The 21322-nt window shown below is 48.5% G+C and overlaps 1 protein-coding gene across 1 annotated transcript in view; it reads left to right on the forward strand.

Moving 5' to 3' along the window:
- TCERG1L (transcription elongation regulator 1-like) overlaps positions 1-21322 on the forward strand; it is a 106343-nt gene that overhangs the window by 63927 nt on the left and 21094 nt on the right. The window contains exons 6-8 of the mRNA XM_009997552.1: positions 15380-15505; positions 20131-20225; positions 21175-21263. Of these exons, the coding sequence (XP_009995854.1) occupies positions 15380-15505; positions 20131-20225; positions 21175-21263 (310 nt within the window). The remainder of the gene's footprint in view (positions 1-15379; positions 15506-20130; positions 20226-21174; positions 21264-21322) is intronic.

Here is a 21322-nt window from a genome sequence, read left to right on the forward strand (position 1 = left end):
GTTTGAGGAGGGGGCATTATGGGCTGTAGGGCAACAGGAGCCAGCAGTGCCTGGTGGAGTGTTAGCCCCAGGTCCCTGGCAACACACCCAAACCAGTGCTAGGAAGGCTGGAATGCTGCTCCTGAGCCATCGCTCACGTCTCCTTGGTGGCTGCTGAGGAGGAGAACAGGGATGGCACAACCATGCCCTGCACAGAGTTAGGATGAACAATCTTCACACTGAGAATACAGGGAAAATATAAATTATTGATACTTTAATGCCAATATTAATGATCACGTTGGGTTAAACACCAATAAACAATGGGGAACATGCTGGTTTAGTTCTGGATCTGGTGCAATGGCAGAGGGAAGAAATGTGGCCTTTTTACAGGTGGGACCTGGTCTGAGGATACAGTGCTGTCCTTCCTTCAGCCCAGGAGAGCAGGAGAGACCCCACAGGAGGGGTGGCAGCATCAGGTCTTTGTTTCCCAGCAATCCATATCACTTCCTCCAGTGTCTCCCAGAAGAGATCTGGGATCTTTTACCCTGAACTGATCAGCGTGGGGCAGTTCCCCAGATCCAACCCCTGCTCTCCCTCCCAGTGCTCCCAGCTGCTGATGCTCATTCAAATGGTCAATAAGTCACTTCAGGAGTGACAATCTACATGGTGCCATCTTCTGTTGGATGGACCTGGTATCACTAGCTATTCAAATGATGTGCAGAAGAGAAGAAACTTTTTCAATTAAAAAGGTACCAGATTTATTTGTCTAGGTGAGTAGAAGAGTTTTGGTTTTGCTTCGCATGGCTGATTTTGCTGGTAAATTTGGAGGAGGATTTAACTGCAGGGGCTCTGTAAATCACACCAAGTATCAGGATCACATTCTCCTGCACGGAACGAGCAGCCTGGTGCTCTGTGAGGAGCTGCACAATCCCAGCCCCAGCTCCTGTCATGCCTGGCAAGCATCCTCTGTTTGCTGGAGGCAAAAATGACTTTGGTACTGTTTGAGGGTTGTTTTTTCCCTGTCAATTTGCATATTGTTTGCTTCCCAGGGGATCATGCTCACCAGGCTGCTTGAGTTCCAAAGGGCGTAGGGGGTTTGGAAAGGTTAAAGATGACTCTGCTTTGGCTGTTTGCAGAGCTCTGTACCCTGGTGTGCATTGTCCCTGCAAGGGTGCAGTGCTGGCCAGACACTCCCAAGGTGTGTTAGATCAGCTAATTGAATTATGACATGGTGGTGAGCTCATGCCATCTGTGGAAATGCAGATGAGGACCAGTTTAATGCCCTGTGAGGCAGGGAGCTTGTCTGAGCCTGCAGATCACAGGTGCAGGGATGTCCAGGCTCTTCCTGAAAAAGCAGGGAATCTACTTGCACTCTGGCTGGAGGAGCTGTTGGGGAGCAAGCTGTGAATTGTGCTGAAGATCTCTCTTATTAAATGCACCAAGATCTTTTTCAGGGCTGATGTGATAGGGGTGTCTCTTGGTTCCCTTCTGTGGCTGCCTGACCTGTAACACTGCTGGAAAACCCAAAATACTGGAGCTGGGGAATCCCTTCTTGAGGACTTCAGGTGGGGAATTGGTGTTTGATGGCTCAGAACCTGAGTGTCTAAAAAAGGCTGAGAAAAAGCTTCTGTGCTGGATTTGTATTTTGTGTCTCCTAGAGCTGTGGAATCTGACCCAAGCCAAGTGTCCAAAGCATTGGGTCACCAGGAGGCCAGACAGCCCAGCAGTCACCTGGGGACACCAGCTGGGACTTGATGGATTTGCATCATTTGCTTTCCAGCCATGGGGCTTAAAGGGGCATTTAATAGTCTGGTTATTTCTGTTACTCAATATGTCATTTTTTTTAATCCCATCATTATGGCTCGTGCTCTTAGGGCAACTGTGATGAGAAATCTCATTAAAAGTTGGGAAAGGGTTTGCCTTAACTTTGCTGGTCACAGAGCTCTGGTTTAAATTTGGGCTGTTTTTTAATTAAGGGCCAGTGGCAGGAGATGGCTGCAGTTGTGCCCAGAGGGGATTAACTCCAGGCTCTGCTTCCCCTGTGCACATCCTCCCTCCTGGGTGAGCGAGGCCAGAGGAGAGGGAAGTTGGTTGTTGTACCATCCCTGCTCCCCTCCCTGAGGTCAGACAGGGATTTTTGGTTGTCTTTTAACTGATACTATTTACAGGCATCAATAATACAGTACAGAATTTTTAAAGAAGGCTTAACGTGACACTTCAGCTGTTTGTTTTTAAAGGGTTTGGACTAGATTTGACTTCACTTTGGCTTTGAAGTCACTTTGACTGTACTTGTTTCTCTGCTTATCTGTTGGAAATTGGAAAAAAAGCCTCAGATTGTTGGGAGAAAAGTGGATAGAAAAGTCTTACCCAGCTTGGATCATCAGCAGGAGATGCTCATTGACACTGAGCACTTCCTCTGCAGATGTGCAGCAATGCTTGCTGGCTTTCTATCTGTGCATCCTCACTTCCCACTCCAAGGAGCAATTTCCTCCAGCATTTACTTGATCCTGAAGTGGCTGTGCCAATGCAGGCTGAAACAGAAGCTGAAATTGATCCTGCAGGACCAGAAGTGCTGGTGGTGAGGGGCTCAGGGGGCTCCAACCTGGCAGGGATCTGGCATTTGCTGCTGGAGGCAGGGGATGACTTCAGCCATTCCCACCTCCAGTGGAGTCAGGGCAAAGCCAAACTTTTGTAGGAGGGAAAAGATACGGAGCTCAGGTAAAGGAAGAAAGGAAAAGTTTGAGGAAGACCCCAGGGAGGTGCTGTAGTGGAGGAGTGCTGGTCCTTCCCTGCAGGGAGATGGGCACAGGGTATGGGAGGTGGTGGGACAGGGCTGGATTGTGGCAGGTGGTGGCAGAGGACAAGAATAAACCATGTGTGATGTGAGGAGAGCGACTGAGGAGCAATAGTGTGGGGAGCTGTGAAACTCACCTTTCTTCCAACCCACAAGTGAGAATGGGTTTTAGGTTCCTCTCTTAACCCAGAGATGTCCAAGTTTACTTGCAGAGTTTGGCAGGAGTGTTTGGGGCTCTGTTTGTTTTCAAGTACAGAGCAGGGTCATTTGCCCATGGCATTCCCACAGATCTTCCAGCTGTCTTCTGCCCAGTTTGCCACCTTTACTTATAGAGAGTCTTCTCCAGCTATCCAGCTACTGAGTGTGCTTACATTTTCTCAAGCCTATGGCATTGTGAGCTTCCCTTCTGCCACCCAAGCCTGTTTTACCCAGCAGAACCTGGTGTCTTTCCTCAGAGCACAGCTCCTATGTCTCAAAATAATCTTGGGAAGAAGAAACAAAATATATATCAGTTTTCTCATGGATGTTTTCTCAGCTTCTGGTTTCTTCTTGGAGCAAACTAATGGAAACTAAAACCTGGTTTGGAGGTAAGGGTGCCCTGGGCCTCCAGCTCTGCTGCTTGGTGGGCCACTTAGGTAGTTGTGGAATTTTTGAACCACCCACACCCCTGGCCTTTCTGGCATTTCATTTTAGTTATGAAAATTGCCATAAATGGGTAGTTGGGAAGTTTAGAAAGCTTCCTGATTTCCAGATTCTGCCCTTAGCTGCCTGGTTCCTGCTCAGGGCATTCTGTGGGAGTTTTGGCATTTTGCTGATCTAGCAGCACTTGGGTTTGTGGTTGCTGCTGGGGCACAGGTGAGGGTGTGGTGGTGAGCCCTGGTTGGGAGTCTGGAGTTAGCATTGAGTGTGAGGGTCACACGTGGGTCGTGGCTGATGCACCTCCAGCACGTGCTGTCCCTGCTCCTTCTCAGGGTTTTAAGGTCAGCACCAGAGGTATTTGCACTCCTAACTGTTCCCTGCACTGGAATAACTTCAGCTGGAGAATTTTATGCTCTAAGTTACAGCTCAGTACAGTTTGTGGTGATGCTGAGAGCACCTGGTGTCTGTTGAGAAGCCAAAGAATTGCCCATGGAGCCAGGACAGCAGCTGCCTGTCACCTCCCTCCCCCTCACCCTGTGGCTGTGAACCCGTGTGCCCTGCTTCTTGTCATTAAAAGTGACTAATTTTATCTCTGGTTAAGTGGCTGTTTATGTCACACTTGGTTTGGAGTTGCACGTCCTGGCAGCTTGGTCAATAAGGTTGTATTTTACCCCCCCTTGTTTTATTTCTAAGGCAAGTCCTGGCTGCACATTATGGGGTGTGAGTGTCAGAAGACTGTTGGGTTGCCTCAAATGCTGTCACTGTCTGTCCATCCACACACCCTGTAGGGCTCAGGGTGATGGGGAATCTGAGCTGGAGGACCCCAACAATTTGCTAAATGTCTCATCATGAAAGTGAAGAGGCTGTTTTTGCTGTTTCCCTCAAGTGATTATTTTTGGTGTGTGTGTCTGCAGGACAGAGTGGATGTCAGTCCAGGTCATTCTGAAGGAACAATTTTTTGGTGTAAGCTTTAGTAGAAATGAAGCAATTTAAAACCCTTCCAGCCTCATGCAGGTTGTAATCTAATATTTGTAGCCATGTTGTGTGTGTGATTTATGTCTTGTAAATATCCCCTTGCACGAAATGAGATGAAATATTATCTCCTTTCATCTTTAAAAATCAGTCATCCTGTTCAAATGGCAGTGAATGACAATCACACCCAGCAGAGCAGCAGCAGGATTTGTGTTCAGGTGAGGCAGCCTGACCACTCCTGTGCTGACCTCATGGGTATGAAGGTGGTTGTCTGTGTCCTTCCTGTGTGAAGGATGAGGGATGTGGGCTGTAGGACACGTGGACACGGCTGTGTGCCCTGGTGGGTCTAGAGGACATGCTTCCCAGCACTGTCTGTCTCCAGCTGCCCGTGCCAGGGACCCAGAGCTTCCTTTCACTGCACGTGCCAGGACCAAGATCCACCTTCAGAGAGAAACCTGGAGCTTTCTGCTGCCCAGGGCATGGTTCCAGGAGCTGTTTGTGGAGTGATGTTTGGGCAAACCTGGCAGTGGAAAACCTGCTGTTGGAGTAGAGGGAGAAATGCAATGCCAGGACTTGGGAAGTGGGAACCAAAACTGAGAGTCTGGAACTTCTCCTGGTCTCCTGAACACCACTCACTGTGGCTTCTGCAGAACTAGCAGACATTTCAAAAAGAGGAGGTGCAGGAGGAACGAATGGCACCAAACTCCTCTGTGCATCAGGGCCATTGGTCCCTCCACCTCCGTGGGCTGGGCTGGTCCCTGCTGATGTCCTGCACTCAAGCAAGTCATCCAGAAGTGCCATGCAAATTCTGGCTTCAGGAGGAGGACACCAAGCCCACTGCTACTAAGCAGTGATGTGAAAGCAGTGCTTTTGTTTTCCCAAAAGCTCTTTCGATAGTTTAAGACCCAAGTGAAAAGTGAGGCAGTTAATGGAGATGCAGGAGGAGAGCAGTGTGTGATCCTGGCTGGGCTCTGTGGAGGTCATTTCCATGTTATCAGGGTTTGGCTCTGCTCCAAAATATATCTCACTTAATTATCTGAAACTAATAGTGACACAGCCTGACAATTATTTGACATGATAATTTAGTTTTGATTTTTATCTTTAAGGGAACAAGGGATCATTGTACATAAAAATGCAAAAAACAGGCTCAGAAATGTTGCTTTAAAAACTGGTATCAGTTTCTCTGAGCACCTCATCATGTTTTTCCATTGAATTGGGTGTTTATTTTTCTTGAAGAAACCAAACCCTGGCTTGGATTAGGTGCAAGCCAGTGTTTCCTGGACAATGAAACTCTAGGCAGAAAAGAACAAAATGCTCCCAGGATTTTCCTTCAAACCACAACAGCAGAAGGGCTGGGGATTCAGTGTGGGTCCACCTGTATTGCAGCCATGCAGCTGGAGGAGCAGGAGCTACAATTCTGCCCCAAACCCTCTCCCCTTCTGTTCATCTGGGGTGTGTGGAGCCCTGCTGGCCTGCCCTTACCCTGAGGACAACTTTGGGTTTTATTTTTCCCTTTGGTTTTGAAAGAAAAAAACCCAACACCAAACCAAACCAGAAAGCCAGTGTTGCTTCCACTTTCAGCCCTAATGTTGTGGAGTTGGTGGCAATTCCATAGTCAGGTTCCCAAGCCTGTCTGGCAGTCTGAGCTGCTTGGGATGTGCCATGATGGCTTTGGCACCAGATTAGAGTTGCTGGACCTCTGCTCTTCTGGACACCAGACAGGCAGTCACTGGAGAAGGTTTCCAGAGAGAGGAGACCCTCTGACCTGGGAACACAGCAAAGGAGAACTCAGTGTTGTGCACTTTGAAGATGGGAAGGAGTTTTTCAGCCCTTCTATAAAGCCTCCTTGCCCTTGGGAGAGAGTGTTCATCAACAATGATCTTGTAGGTTATTTCAGTTTTGGGGTCAGGAGAAACATGTTTTAATTTCTCTTTGCAGTTGTAACCAGCCCATGGTCTGGTTTCTGTGAATATGAGAATCACTGAAAGCAAAGGAAGCTGCTGAGAACCAAAAGGTGCCAAACAAATTTGTTTTAAGATCCCTGGTTTCTCTTTAATGATCTATAATACCATGCATAATTTTAAGCACACTCTTTGCATATTTTCAAAGTGCATTTTTGCAGAAGGCTGTAGCTGTTGCCCATACCTCCCAGCTGTCCTGGATCTGGTGCAGTGTTCTGGCCCCTTTAAAATTGGTGATAAAAACTATTTCTAGCCCAGAACTGCTATTGTTTGTGTAGCTGGCAGAAAACCAGGGCTGTAGCACCCCAGTAGGTTTGCATTACTATGGACTAGTTTGGCTCAAGAAGCATCTTTTTTTTAAAAAAAAAATCCTTTTTGGCACCTTAGAAGATTTTCTCTTTATTTGTTTTCTGTTGCTGGTTTGTTTCCTCAAGCAGATTTTTAAGAAGTGCTGCCTTTGGGGCTGAGGGGAGCAGCACGTTTCCATGGGCATTGCCCATCACCCAGCCATTCCAGAACACCACCATATTTCCAGTGTTTCCAAACATGGGAAACAGACAGCAAAGAGCACACCAAGGCTGAGGTAAAAATAATTGAGGGAGGATTCCCACTGCAGAGATTTCCTCAGGTTTGCCCTGGAAGTAGGAGTGGGAGGATCAGTGTGTGAGGGGCTGGGTGGCCCCAGCAGAGCTGGGCAGGGAAGCAGCAGCATCCTGTGGGAAGTGGGGCTCAGCCAGGGTTATTCATGGTACCATTTGGCTGAATTTCAGTGTCAAGGTGGAAAAATAGCTGAGCCCTTCAGAAAAGGCTGGTGACAGTTTTCCATGTTTTCTCTCTGCTGTGGGGTTATATCTGGGCACATCTGTGGTTTTATGTCTGAGTGTGTCATACTGGTTTCATTTAACCAAAGAGTGAAATTTCTGTACTATATTTCTGTACTAATTTTCTGACCTCCTTATGTGGTAATTTGTTAGGCTGATGAAACAGCAATGAGGTGGCTAAGTTTTAAGCTTCTGCACTATCCATTTTCAACTAAAAAAAACCCCCTAATTCCTGTGTCTAAATTCATAGGGCAGCTAATGCTTTTACCAGTTTGCTGTGATGCCCCCGAGTCCCTGGTGTCTGTGCCAGGTGGTGTCATAACCTTCTGAGAGCTTTGCTTTCCTACAAACATCCATTTGTGTATCACCCTTCAACCTTCCAGCTCATTGTCATTCTTCTGTTTTCCATCCCAGGTCACCAAATATATTCTTTCCAGCACAGTAGAAAAACAGACCTTCACCAGGAATTTCCATTATTTATTTATTAAATTTTAAAATAGGAAAACTCAATGAAACTGTCAACTGGGATAAAGGGTTTGGAGCATGAGTCTTCCAAGGAGCAGCTGAGGGAGCTGGGGGTGTCCAGCCTGGAGCATAAGAGGTGAGGGGAGACCTGCTGGCTCTGCAGCTGCTGAGAGGAGGTTGGAGCCAGGGGGATTTGTGTCTTTTTCCAAGTTACAAGTGATAGAACAAGAGGAAATGGCCTCAAGTTGCCCAGAGGAGGTTGAGGTTGGATCTTGGGAACAATTCCTTCCTGGCAAGGGTTGTCAGGCCCTGGCCCAGGCTGCCCAGGGCAGGGGAGGAGTCCCCATCCCTGGAGGGGTTTACCAGCCATGTAGATGTGGTGCTGAGGGACACGGGGCAGTGCTGGCCTTGGCAGGGCTGGGGGAATGGGTGGACTTTATGATCATGAAGGTCTTTTCCAACCAAAACAATTCTCTGTGTCTATAAAACTGCTCACAGATCATCCCCCTAACACTTGCATGGCGTGAGGAGGAAGGGAAACCCAGGGGTGAGTCCTGCACCATTTCACCCAGCAAGCCTGGCTGTGGCTGGCACAGGGGTTGGGGAAATGTGCTTCCTAAGCTCCTGGTGTCAGTGCTGTTTGTACAGGGCCCATCCTTCTTCATAATCAAACAAATCCACTTTGCATCTCACTGTTAATCTTGCACCTGTTTCTCTCTGGTTTCCCCCCAAGGAGCCATCAGGGGGAGGCTGCAGGGAGTGCCCAGCAGCTGGGCACAGGTACACACCAACCACCACTGACCTGGGGATCTGCTTTCCTGGGAGATACTGGGGAAATTCTAAACCAGGATTGTGATTTCCCCCTTCCCAGCTTCTGTTTCTTTGGGGTGGCTGAGGTCACTGCACCCTCCTGCACAGCACACAGGGGTTTGCAGGGTGCTGGAGCAGACCAGGGTGCTCTGCAGCCAGAAGCAGAGGGAAGAAGATAATCAGATTCAGGAAGTGCTGAAGGTTTTTAACGAGTGTGTCTGTGCCTTTCAGAGAAGTGGAGTAAGGAGAGAAAATTCAGCAAGGGTGGCTTCCAGGGAATCTCAGGTTTAGCCAACTAGAAATGGTGTTGAGGAAAAGCAGGGTGAGATCTTGAGGAGGTGGAAGCAGAGCTGAGGGGCTGAGGGTCACTGGAGGAGTCTGCATGGTTTGTAAACATGAATTTGTAGCTATTTTTGTTGCTGTTTGATTCCTCCTTTATTCAAACAAGGAGATGTCTCTTGTCCTTTACAAATAAGTAGCGTTGCCCAAAATAACCTAATCATGATGGATGTTGCTTCTCAAGGAAGGAAGTCCCTGGGCCCTGATCTTCTCTAACTTCTGGGCTCATAAAATGATAACAGCAATAATAACAATAAGCAGGTGTGTTTCTGTGTCTGACTTTGGTACCAGCTGTTAGACACTGATTAAAATTACTAATTTAATTTCTCCCCTCTTTTCAATAACAAACTGCATATTTATGTTCCAGGAATTTTTAAAAAACTAGTCCTCCCTGTTGCTGACCCCAGTTTGTCCCCAAGATGAGCAGAGGAGGGTCCTCCTGGGGGTGGGAGCAGGGCCAAAGTCCAGGGTGAGAGAGGAGGTGATTGAGGTCTGAAAGGCCATGGAGGTGTGGGCAGTGCAGTGCCTGTCAGCCCTCACAAAGTCACAGGGTTATCAGATGTTAAACAAGACAGAACATTCACTTGCTAAGGAATTCTGTCAGTGCAGAAGCCTCAGTGTGGTTTTGTCTTGATGGGTGCAAAAGTTTCTGGAGACATTTGTAGGCAAAAAAGCCCATTAATATTTGTTCAATTCTGTGAGCTGTGGGTATTTGAAGAGGTGGAAATATGTCCTATTGAAACATTATGTCCTATTGAAATGTCCTATTGAAACAACATCCTATTGAAACATGATGGTGTCTCCATGGTTTTTTCTTACACTTTTTCCTGCACTACATCCTTGCTCCATTCCTACACCCTTCCCCCAGCATTTGCCATGAGCTGTGGCTGGGAGCAGGCTGCCAGTTGGGAAGGACCTTTGTTCCCATGCAGTGTGTCCATCCTGCACTTCACCTTCTCAGGGATGCTGGGCTCTGACACATTTTTCTCACACTGCTGAATTCAGATCAGGTTTCAAAGCAGGGCTCTCCATGCAGCCAGCAGGAGCTGTCCCATACTTGACAGACCTGGGGCTATTTTCCAGGTATGTGCTGCTTTGTTGGTTTTTTTCTTTCTCTAAATCTGGTTTTATATCCCATTAGACTATTAATGGCAGCTCAGGCCTTTGTTGCATATAGATTTTGCTCAGAACAACCCTCAGAACCCAGGAAAATGTTGAATAAAATTCTGAGCCTTGGAAGAGAAGGAGGTTTAGATGTGCTTGGTGATGGAATTTCTCCTTGTGTCTGGATCTTACAGCACCATGTGCATCTGTTCCATGAGTCTGTAGGCATTCAGGGTTATTGTCAGTAAGAAATAAGGAACTGCTGGCAGGTTTGTGAGCAGTGTGCTCTGCTCCCCAGGCTGCTGCTTTCTGGGGGTGCTCGCTGCAAAGGGAAGCAGCAGCCAAATCTGCTGCTGGGAGGAAGGGCCCTTGGAGTGTTTAGATTAAATATTAGTATTTTATTTCATATGAATAGGTTGTCTCCTGCTTTTTAGGCATTTCTGGTGTTAGTTGGATTTTGTTTGATTTATTCTTTTGCCATGCAGAAGTGGAATTCCTCTAGATGGTATCAAAGGGGCAGAGCCCAAAGCTTGCCTGGCTCTGCAGGTCCCTCTGGAAGTGTTAGGTGAAGCCTTTTCCCAGCAGAGCCAGTGCAATGAATATTTAATAGTCTTTGTTAATACGTTCTCATTACATTTCAATTTGGATGGAAAAAAGAGGCATTGCTGCTCACATTTGCCTTTAGAAATAAGCATATCTTGGAGTACCTGCTGGGCTTCTTATTGAGCAGGGGGTGGTCAGTGTTGCATCAGTGACTGGGAAGTCAGCAGAATTACACTGTTAATGGGTTTCCTACTCTTTGGTCATGGGCTGACTTTTGAAAATTACATTCTTGGGCTATATACCACTGAAGAGTTTTTGCTGTCTTTAGAAACCAAAGGTGATCCTATCTGCACCCAGCAGAGTGTAATGAATATACATACAAACAAGAGTGGAGCTTCTGACAGAGAGGGATGACAGCACTGCTGTTCCAGCAGCAAAACAAAGTGCTAGAATAGATTAAAAGATGATCAGAAAAGAGGCAAACTCCCCTTTTCCCCACTCCTGAGCCCAGCTGCCGTGGCAGGAGGCTGCTGTCACTGAGGCTGCTGGTGTTTGTGGGGGGTTCAGCCTCTGGGGTGCAGCCAGGCCAGCAGCTCTGTGCTCCAGCTGGGTAAGGGGTGTCCATCTCCTGGGCCTCTGCCCCAGGCAAAGGTGCAGCTGGGAAGCAGCAGGAGCAGAGACCTGGAGTTCCCATGGGAGTGGGAGCTGCTGACCTCCTGAGCCCTGCAGACTTCCCAGGATAACCCTGACATGGGAACAGGCCAGATGAGGAGGGTTCACTCCCTGGTACTCACCCTGCAATTGCCCGTCATCCCGGAACTCTCATGGAATGTCTGGGCAGGCAGCACCTGCTGGGGCAGGGGCTCTGTGCTCATTTGCTATATCCAAGGCTGCTACAGTAGAGTTTCCATTAGTTGTTTCTTAACTATTTAAGGTGTGAAATAAGCATCAGACCTTTCTGCCCTCTTTCCCAGGCTCTTGGTGTCTTCCTGTTGGCTCTGAGCTCTGACAAGAGCTGTTCAGTAACAAGTGACCTGCTGGTCACACCATCTCTTAGCAGCAAAGGCAGTGGTTTTGGTTGGATTATCTGTAAGCCAGTGAACTTCCATTTGGACAGTGGTCTCCAGCTGAAAAATAACTTGCCTGATATAAGGATGGTTTTTAAAATAACAAATACATTATTGGTGTGTCTTGTTTTTGTTAAAATAGTGTAGAATTGATTTGAAATGCCCAAGGCAATGGAGCGTTTGGTTTGGTTTCTTCTGGAGGTCAGGCACAGCTGGTCAGTGATGTGATGGGGAATTTGCTTTTCTCTGCTTCAGCTGCTTGAGCAGCAGCATAAAAATGCCAGTTCAGACCCTCTAGGTGACAGGGTTGTCCATTATAACCATTCCCAGCTCAGCTGGAGTGGCAGTGGGACTGAGCCTCCTGGAGTTGCCTTTGAGAAGACTTGGCCTCCTACCACTGTCTCATGACCTGTCCACTTCTGCACATTCAGGAGGTGCTTTCCTCTGTCTTTGGGCTGGTGTGTCCTTGGGGGAGTAAGAAACCTCCCTCCCCCATCAGGATGGCCCCCATGTTCTGGGGAAGCTGAAGGCATCAGTTCCTGCAGCAGGGTGGGCAGCAGGGCTGTGGGAAGCCACAAGTGTGAGGTGGGTCTGTGAGGCCACCAGCCCCCCATGGGCCAGGGCAGCCCCAGCCCTGCAGCAGAGCTCCAGCTACCCCAGCTCCAGGTTCCCTCATCAGGGATGCAAATCAGCCTCTGCTCATCAGGGATGCAAATCAGGGCGGTGTGTCACTTGCAGAGGATCTTCAGCTTTCTGAACCTTCTGCTCATCTGCTGCTGTCCTCCCTTGTCCTTGTGATGTCCCTGCTGCAGTGTTGTTGAGGTGTAGGTGGTTTGTGTTTGTAAGCAGCAGTAAAATGTGTTTGCACTGAAATAATCTCAGCCTTGGACAGATGTTCTCAAAACACACAGCATGCCAGGCAGGGCTCCTTGGCTCCAACACTGATCAGGAACTTCAGAGAAAAGATCTCTTTTGTCCTCTCCTCCTCAGCTTTGTTTTGTAGTAAAATTTGCATAAACCTAACCATGAAGTGCACTGAGGGCGTGGGTTTCAGTCTGTGTTCAGGTGTTAGCCCAGCCCAGGTTATCTTCAGTTCATCCTGAAAGCTCATGTTGCATCGTGACACTAAACTCCATCCACAGAGTTGATTTGTATTCCCCATCCATCCATTGCAGAGGCTGCTTTTGATGAGCACAAAGAACTAGAAAGCATAAATATTTATTCCTTAAAGGTTATGATTGCCTTAAATCATTCAAGCTTATTTGGTGAACGTCAGATATAATTAAACTAAGCAGCTGAACTCAATCTGCATGTGTGGAATTGTCTGTGTGTGTGTGTGTATATACATATGTGCTTGATCCCAGTGTGGATGGAAGCTGTGAGCTAATTGCTTCCATCACATCAAAAGATGCACTGATAATTTAATGTTCCTGGATGTGGTAATAAATCAACATAAAGCAGCAGTTGAAATTGTATCACAGAAAGCCCCGTTTCAACGTGCAGCACGTGCTGTGGTAACTGCAGGAACAGGGCTCAGCTCCAGTGGCACATGTCTGACTGACTGACTGCAGGGGAGCAAGGAAGCACGTCAGGGAAATTATTCCACTTTTGGGTGTCTTACCCCTGTCCCCTGGGAGGTCTTCAGCAGCTGGAGGGGACTGGGCTGAGCCAATTTGGTGGCACAGGTTCCCAGCTGGAGGTGTGAACCTTTCTCCTTTGCAGATGTAAAGGGGGAAAAGCCAAGAGATCCTGGGCCTCCAGTGCTTTTGATTTGTTGTTATCTGTAACGATGGTAATTTTGGGTACATTCTGAACAGGTGCACAGCCTTTTCTGAGTGCATTTGTGTGCACAGACCTCAGCAGCACCAGAGGAAACCAGCTGATGAAATACCATTTAATCTGTCTCTGATGACTTGGGAAACGATAGGATGGAAATGTCCCTCTTGTTGTCATGAAAATTCATTTGAAAAGCCAAAGAGAACCAAATAACTCTTGCTCTATTTACCCTTGTTCTATATTACCCATGGAATTGATTGTGTAGTAATGTACATCTAAGTTACAGATGGAAATCCTAGATGAAGCAATGGTCTCCAGGGATACAGAAACCCAAGTTTCAGTCCATTCATGCCTGTGTCCTGCTGGGCATCTCCAGAAGACTGGAGGGGCTGCTGGGTCTGCTCTTGTATGGATTGCTCCACGTGATAAGAGGCACCTTTAGGCTTCAGGGCTGGAATTGATGGATCTTCAGCATTTCCTTATATCCAGAGAGCTCATCAAAGTTAATAGTTTTGCTAGGGGCTTTGACAGAAGCAGAAGAAAAGAAACAGTCGTTGCCTGAGGTCCAAATGTTGTCTTGAGCTGGAAAATGGTTCACTGTCTTGTTAGAGCTGGCCAGGTTACAAGTGCCTCCAGTGGCACTACTGTGCTGTAGGCAGCACAGCAGACATCACAGTGACCTGTTCCTCTGCTGTAAAGGCTTTATTTGTCATTCTTTCTTCAAAGCAAGTATGGATTAAATCTATCATAGTACCTTGTAGGGTAATTATTGTGCTACTCATTGTGTCTTGCAGGAATTTCTCTTATCCTGACTTCATGGCAAAAAAAGAGACACAATGCAGTGTTTCCTTCTCTGCTGTTTTTCCTGCCTGTGCTTGCAGTTCCTCCTCCCTGTGCTGCCTTCCCAGGCAGGAGATGGTCACAGAATGGCATGGGGCTGCTTGGTGGGGAGCATCAAGGTCTTGCTCCTGTCTCCACTCTCCCAGCTCTCCTTTGCTGTTAACAATCCACGAGCATCTCCTGGTGCCCATTTTGCTTTGCTCTAGACTGCTGCAGGTCCATGGAGGGCTCTCACCCCTCAGGCAGGGAACCACACATCTGCATTGCTTAAACAAAAATTCCATACTTTCTGTATATGCTTTTAGGTGTGCCTTGAGACATGTAGTCCTTCCCCATAGTTCTGCAAACCTCCCCTGGGCCTGGGAGGTTAAAATAGCCTTGGCACTGTCCTTTTCCTGCTATTCCCATGAGCTGGGCTGCAGGGAGAGTGGCTTGCTAATTGATCTTTGGCCTTGGAGGGCTGCACTGCAGGCACAGGGGAGGGCTGAGGTGTTGGAGGAAGCCCCTAAAAATATTCAATGTACTTCTCATGTTCTTACAGCTTTCAAGCCTCTTAGGAGGAGATCACCAAAAATAAAACTGTGGGGATGTGGTACATGAAGGTGCAAGAGCTTCAGAGCTGCTGGTTCTGGCTGTGCACATGAAAATATTCCTGGGGATGTGGTGAGAAGGGTGTTGGAATGCAAAATTCTCAGCTTAGGTGACTTTTCAGTTGTTTCAAGGCCTGAAGCTCAGAGGTGGCTCTGCATAATGCCCTGGCTCCTGCAGAGAGGGGCTCCTCTGCTCTTCCATGGCTCTGTGTCAGGAGGGCTGGGGAGGGGAGCAGGAGGAAGCTGCTCTTGCAAATCATCAGCAAAATAATTTCCTGTGGATGGAGTGGGACACAAACAGTTTCTGGTGAGAAGCAGCAGAAGCAGGAGGTGTTGTTTATTCTTAAATAAGAAAAGTGATCTTGCTGAGGGCTGTTTTGAAAGCGTTGATATGTCTTTGCAAATTCTTGGTTTGAGGATCACATTTTTAGCCATTTAAAATTTACACCAATGCTGCTTTGCTGAAAATCAATGGGTGTCCTGACCAGACCAGGAGCTCAACACAGAATTATTTTCACCATTCAGAGGGGTATAGGGAGCCACGTTTAGCAGGAGATTGGCCAAACGTTCTGTGAAATCCAGCTGGAGCAAAAAGTAAGGTTTTTTCAAAACGTTTTTCTTTATTGGGCAAAAAAAAATAATAAAAAATTAAAGAATTGTCCTTCTGGTTTGCATGCAGGTTCTGCCTCTAGGCTGGATGCTCATGTGGGTCCTTTGATGCCAACACAAGTCGCCAGAGTGACGGCTGTGGCTGCACCAGCCCTGACATTCATGGCCACCAACCTGATGGATCCAGCACTAACAGGTGTGTTGCTGTGTCCTGACTGTGGTCCTGGAGCACGTGGGGTGTCTCTGTGTGCTTCCAGCCAAGCCCTGCTTCCTGCACTGCCTGAACATGGGGGACCCTTACAAATCAGCTGGAAGCTTCTGCCGTTTGCTGCAGCTGATGACGAGCGCATCCCCAGTGTCTCAGGTCCTGTCTGGGACTGGCAGCAGCTTTGCATTTGATGCTACCAAAAGCAAGTTTCTGAAATGTTCTTGGGCTTTCCATTTCCCAGGCCAGTGGTATTCAGGAGCGTTACAGTGATGATGTGGTTATCTTCTGGGTAGTTGTTCCATGAAGTGTCCTTGGCTGAAGGGCTGGGCAAATCCATGGTGGAGCAGGAGGCTCCCTCTGGAGCAAGGTGGGCTGCAGCAAGATCCTCTGATGGACTCCCTGTTGCTTAGTCTTCCAACCCAGTGTGGAAAGGGCTGAAAACTTTTACAAAGGCACCTTACAACTGACAGACAGTTCATACACATCACTTTCGACCTACTTTGATTTAAAGTTTCTTGTCTGATTTGTTTTTGGGAAACACCTTCTGCTTTTATCATCTATACAGTTGTTGTGCTTGAAGTCCTGCATTCTGCTCTGTAAGGTCACCAAGAGTTGTGTTGACTTGCTTTCTTGCCAGGAGCAGCTGCAGCTTGGTGAAAACTGAAACTGTGGTTTTTAGGCTGCTCTCAAAAAACAAAAGCAATGAGGTTGTGAGGAAAGACAGAACTGACCCTCAGGTACTGGTGGGACAGTAGAAGCTGAGTGTTTGGGTGGATGTGCTTGGAGTAAATCCAAGTAAATCCAAATCCTCTGAAACATTTAGAATCTAAGTTTTAAACTTTCTTTAAAGTTAATGGAGATTTGGCCTCTAAATACCTTTGCAAAGTAGATTTTTATTCTCTCTTCTCCATAGCAACTTCTGGAGTGAATCAATCTTTGTCCCTCATCCCTCTTCCTTTTCCTCTCCCTCTTCCTTTTCCTCTCCCTCTCTAGTTCTGCTTTTAGTAAGATGTTTATGATCATACACCTACATCCTCTGTGATGCACCCGAAATAGTTTTGCTGCTTCACCTGTACTTTTGGTACTGTGAATCATCCATGTCTCCCTGCCAGGGGGCCTGGAGAAGCCTGGTTAATCAGGTCTCTTCATCCCCTGTCTCCAGCACATCCTCAGCTGGTAATTGCACTGCTGAGTGCAGGGGCAAAAAAAGCTGCATGATTATGTTGGAAATCTGTGGTGGTGGCTCAGTTCTCAGACTGCAGTTTCTTTTATGTGCTTAAATTAAAGGAGAGAAGGGGGAAGTTGATTAATGAGAAAAGAGTAAACCTGACCTGCTGGTGAAGGGTAGACATGTATCTTGCTGGCTGTCCTCCAGCGTGGGCAGAGAAGCACCCAGGTGCTTCTGCTTTCCTGCTGGGATGCTGTGAGGCAGCGCTTCTAAGGAAGGAAAAAGAGAGAGGCAGGCTCAGGCATTGGCAGTGTCTGTGTGCCAGAGATGTGTGAGGTGCAAAGAGGAGTGAGACCAGCTGCCCAAGGGCCTCCTGGCATGATCCACACCAGTACATCCACACTCTGCTTCAAGCCAGCCTGCAGTTAGTAAAGAGCAGAACAAGAGCAGCATGACAAAAGCATTTATGCCATAGGTTGTGTCTTCCTTTGCATCCAGCCAGGGCTCCAGGAGCTGTGTATGTGGTTTAGGTTCTCTCTCCTGATGCATTTCCTCAGCATCAGCTGTGGGAAAATCCTCTGCTGAATTTTGTATGTGTGTTTAAATCTGCCAACTGACATTTCTTTATTTGTGTTAATGTTTGCAAAGCTGGGGAAATGCATTTTCTTCTTCCTTGTGCACGTGTGATTATGCATATACAGGAATGAAAGATCTTGGCCACTTCTTAAACCAATGTGATAATGAAGACTATAAAAGAATAAAAATTCTAATATATTAAGAAAAGGTTTTTTCCCAAGAATTAGAGAAATACTTAAAAAGAGAATGAAGCAGAGCTGGGAGTGTGGTTAGTGTGCTTTCCCTGTTAAAAGTAATAATGATTTCCAGGTCAGTTAAGCATTGCTCCCCAAGCATGTTTCTCCATGTCCAACTGCTCTGTGTTCAAGTGACAGAATCTGAACAGCAATTTGTTTCAGCAGCAGCTCCCTGGCCTTCTAGCCTTGTTGCTTCAGGGACTATTTCATAGCAAGAGCAGAAGAGTTGAGAGCTGGAAATGCCAAAACGTACAGTGCTGCTCAGTAGCACTGCCCTCAGGGCCTTCCAGGACATGGCTGGCCATGGTGCCTGGAGCCACAGCCAGCTGTGTGCCTGCAGTGTGGGGCCAGAGCCAGCTGTGTGCCTGCAATGTGGGACCAGAGCCAGCTGTGTGCCTGCAATGTGGGACCAGAGCCAGCTGTGTGCCTGCAATGTGGGACCAGAGCCAGCTGTGTGCCTGCAATGTGGGACCAGAGCCAGCTGTGTGCCTGCAATGTGGGACCAGAGCCAGCTGTGTGCCTGCAATGTGGGACCAGAGCCAGCTGTGTGCCTGCAATGTGGGACCAGAGCCAGCTGTGTGCCTGCAATGTGGGACCAGAGCCAGCTGTGTGCCTGCAATGTGGGACCAGAGCCAGCTGTGTGCCTGCAATGTGGGACCAGAGCCAGCTGTGTGCCTGCAATGTGGGACCAGAGCCAGCTGTGTGCCTGCAATGTGGGACCAGAGCCAGCTGTGTGCCTGCAATGTGGGACCAGAGCCAGCTGTGTGCCTGCAATGTGGGACCAGAGCCAGCTGTGTGCCTGCAATGTGGGACCAGAGCCAGCTGTGTGCCTGCAATGTGGGACCAGAGCCAGCTGTGTGCCTGCAATGTGGGACCAGAGCCAGCTGTGTGCCTGCAATGTGGGACCAGAGCCAGCTGTGTGCCTGCAATGTGGGACCAGAGCCAGCTGTGTGCCTGCAATGTGGGACCAGAGCCAGCTGTGTGCCTGCAATGTGGGACCAGAGCCAGCTGTGTGCCTGCAATGTGGGACCAGAGCCAGCTGTGTGCCTGCAATGTGGGACCAGAGCCAGCTGTGTGCCTGCAATGTGGGACCAGAGCCAGCTGTGTGCCTGCAATGTGGGACCAGAGCCAGCTGTGTGCCTGCAATGTGGGACCAGAGCCAGCTGTGTGCCTGCAATGTGGGACCAGAGCCAGCTGTGTGCCTGCAATGTGGGACCAGAGCCAGCTGTGTGCCTGCAATGTGGGACCAGAGCCAGCTGTGTGCCTGCAATGTGGGACCAGAGCCAGCTGTGTGCCTGCAATGTGGGACCAGAGCCAGCTGTGTGCCTGCAATGTGGGACCAGAGCCAGCTGTGTGCCTGCAATGTGGGACCAGAGCCAGCTGTGTGCCTGCAATGTGGGACCAGAGCCAGCTGTGTGCCTGCAATGTGGGACCAGAGCCAGCTGTGTGCCTGCAATGTGGGACCAGAGCCAGCTGTGTGCCTGCAATGTGGGACCAGAGCCAGCTGTGTGCCTGCAATGTGGGACCAGAGCCAGCTGTGTGCCTGCAATGTGGGACCAGAGCCAGCTGTGTGCCTGCAATGTGGGACCAGAGCCAGCTGTGTGCCTGCAGAACAGGGCCAGAGCCAGCTGTGTGCCTGCAGAATGTGTAGCACTGCAGCTGGCTGGACCAGTCACAGGTTCCCCACACTGTCCCTCTGCTGTCCCTGGCCTTCCTGAGCCTCTGCCAGGATTTTCCTGCCCTTTCCCAGAGCCCAGCAGTGGGTGCTCCCGGGCAGGCTGGCACCTCCACTCCAGGATGAACGTGCCCAATAATGCTTTGATTACCTGTGAACAGGTGTCTTGAGAAGAAAGATTAAACTTAGAGACCCTTTGGAGATGTTTTAGCTGCTCCCTGCTCCTGGCTCCTTTAATACGGAAATTAATTGATATGGTTTGTTAATCCACTTTTTCACTACCCATAACAATTAGGTAATTAATCTGAGAAAAATGCTGTACATTTAAATTTGTGATACATTCCATGGTGAGGCAGAGTCAAACAGCTGAGACTCCAGCCTGTGTAGCTCCTGTTGTGCCTGTGCTGCAGTCTGAGTCATTGTGAAGGCAGCTGAATAAAGTGTGAGTCTGCTGCACACTGGGCAGCCCTAGTTAAGCAGGGCTTGCAGTCAGTTTCCTGAAGCTGCTGCACCAAAGCTTTCACCTGCTTGGCAGGTGGGAGCTGCTCCCAGACCTGGGAGATGGGGAAGGGAGGGAGTGTCATGACTTGCTCTTGTTAGGGCACTCTCAGTGCTGGTGACTACAGGGACTGTCAGTCACATCCCCAAAGACGTGTTGTAGGAGAGGTGGAAGAACAAGAAGATCCAAAGAAACCCCAGATAATAATAATACTTAAAAGAAGAATATATTTCTTAATATTCCTCCCAGTGAAACCTGCTTTGTTTCTGATGGTCAGGTCTGTCTCTCTGCCTTTTTACCTTCCCTTCCTGTCCCCAAGGTGCAGCTACGTGACCATTTGTGGGGGCTGACCCCGAGCAGGGCAGTGCCTGGGGCCATGGGGCTGGGGGTTGGATGCCACTTTTGGCTTGGTGGAACTGTATTCATTGCACATTAAAACAAAACCCTTTCACCTCACAGATAATGGCAAAGAACCGAGTCGATCCTCCTGCCCGCCCACCTTGATTTTACACACAGAGAGGAAGAGAATTCCTGTGGAGAACAGTGGTGATAAGGTCTGTGGTGGCATTTCTGCTCCTAAAAACCTCTTTGAACTATGGAACTGCCCAGATCAGCCAGGCTGTGCCGTGGCTGGAGCTGTGTTGGTGATACAGTCATCTCCTACAGTCAATTTTCAAGCTCTACCTATTATATTTATCTTGGTGCTACAGGAGCTCCAGCACTGCTGGTGCCAGAGGAGCAGAGCAGGGTGTTTGCTGTGGGTGTCCTCCCTGTGCTGGAGGAGAAGTGAGTGGATGGGAGGGGTGGGTGGGTGTGAGTGGAGGTGGGACAAAACTCTGGGACAAAACTCGTGTCCTGAGGAGTGCTGAAGTGAGTGTCTGGGACTTTCTGGGGCACATGGTGGTGGCAGGACCTGAGGAGCTGGGTCAGGCTCTGCTCAGAGTGGGATCCCCTCCCTGGATGTCGTGCTGCCTGTTGCAGCATCAGCCCCAGGTGCAAGGAGGGATCTTTTCATGGGCCCCACCTGCTCGGTGTTACTCGTGTGAGATGCTGTGCATTTCTGTAGCCCTCCTTTACAGATAATGGCAAGGCCCTTAAATCAAGCTGCCAGGTGAAGGTAAATGCACAGCAAACATTAAGTGCAGCTTACAGGTGGGTGATGCTGTATGTGTGTAACTTCATCAGCTCTTGGTAGAAAAGCTGAGATTATTGCCTAAAGGAAAAGAACCTAAATAACACTCCCAGTTCATGTGAAATACACAGAAATACTGGCTTTCTGCACAGCTTGTGCAGACTTGCTGCCAATGGCCAAGGCTAAAAGAGGGAGACTTCTTGGCACAGCCCTGGTGCAAGGGCTTCTGTGCAGGTGAGATTTCTACTGTTTCGGTAGCTGGGTGTTCATGAAGCTGCTGGTGGAATAATGGCACTCGGGGTGATTTGTATAACAATGACAGCCTTCTGCAGCAGCTTTAATTGTTGACTAATCTCTGTCTGTCTTTCAAGGATCATTCCTTTAAACTAGTAAATGAGGCCAGCAGCCCATCAAAGGGCAACAAGCCGGTGGCATCTACTCCAGTGCCAGGATCTCCATGGTAAGCAGAGCAGCCATTCCTTGGGGTCCTTTCCTTCACCAAAGACCCCTTAGTGCATG

The sequence above is a fragment of the Chaetura pelagica genome, unplaced genomic scaffold (genome assembly GCF_000747805.2).
Source record: "Chaetura pelagica isolate M959 unplaced genomic scaffold, ChaPel_1.0 scaffold185, whole genome shotgun sequence".
NCBI lineage: Eukaryota > Metazoa > Chordata > Aves > Apodiformes > Apodidae > Chaetura > Chaetura pelagica.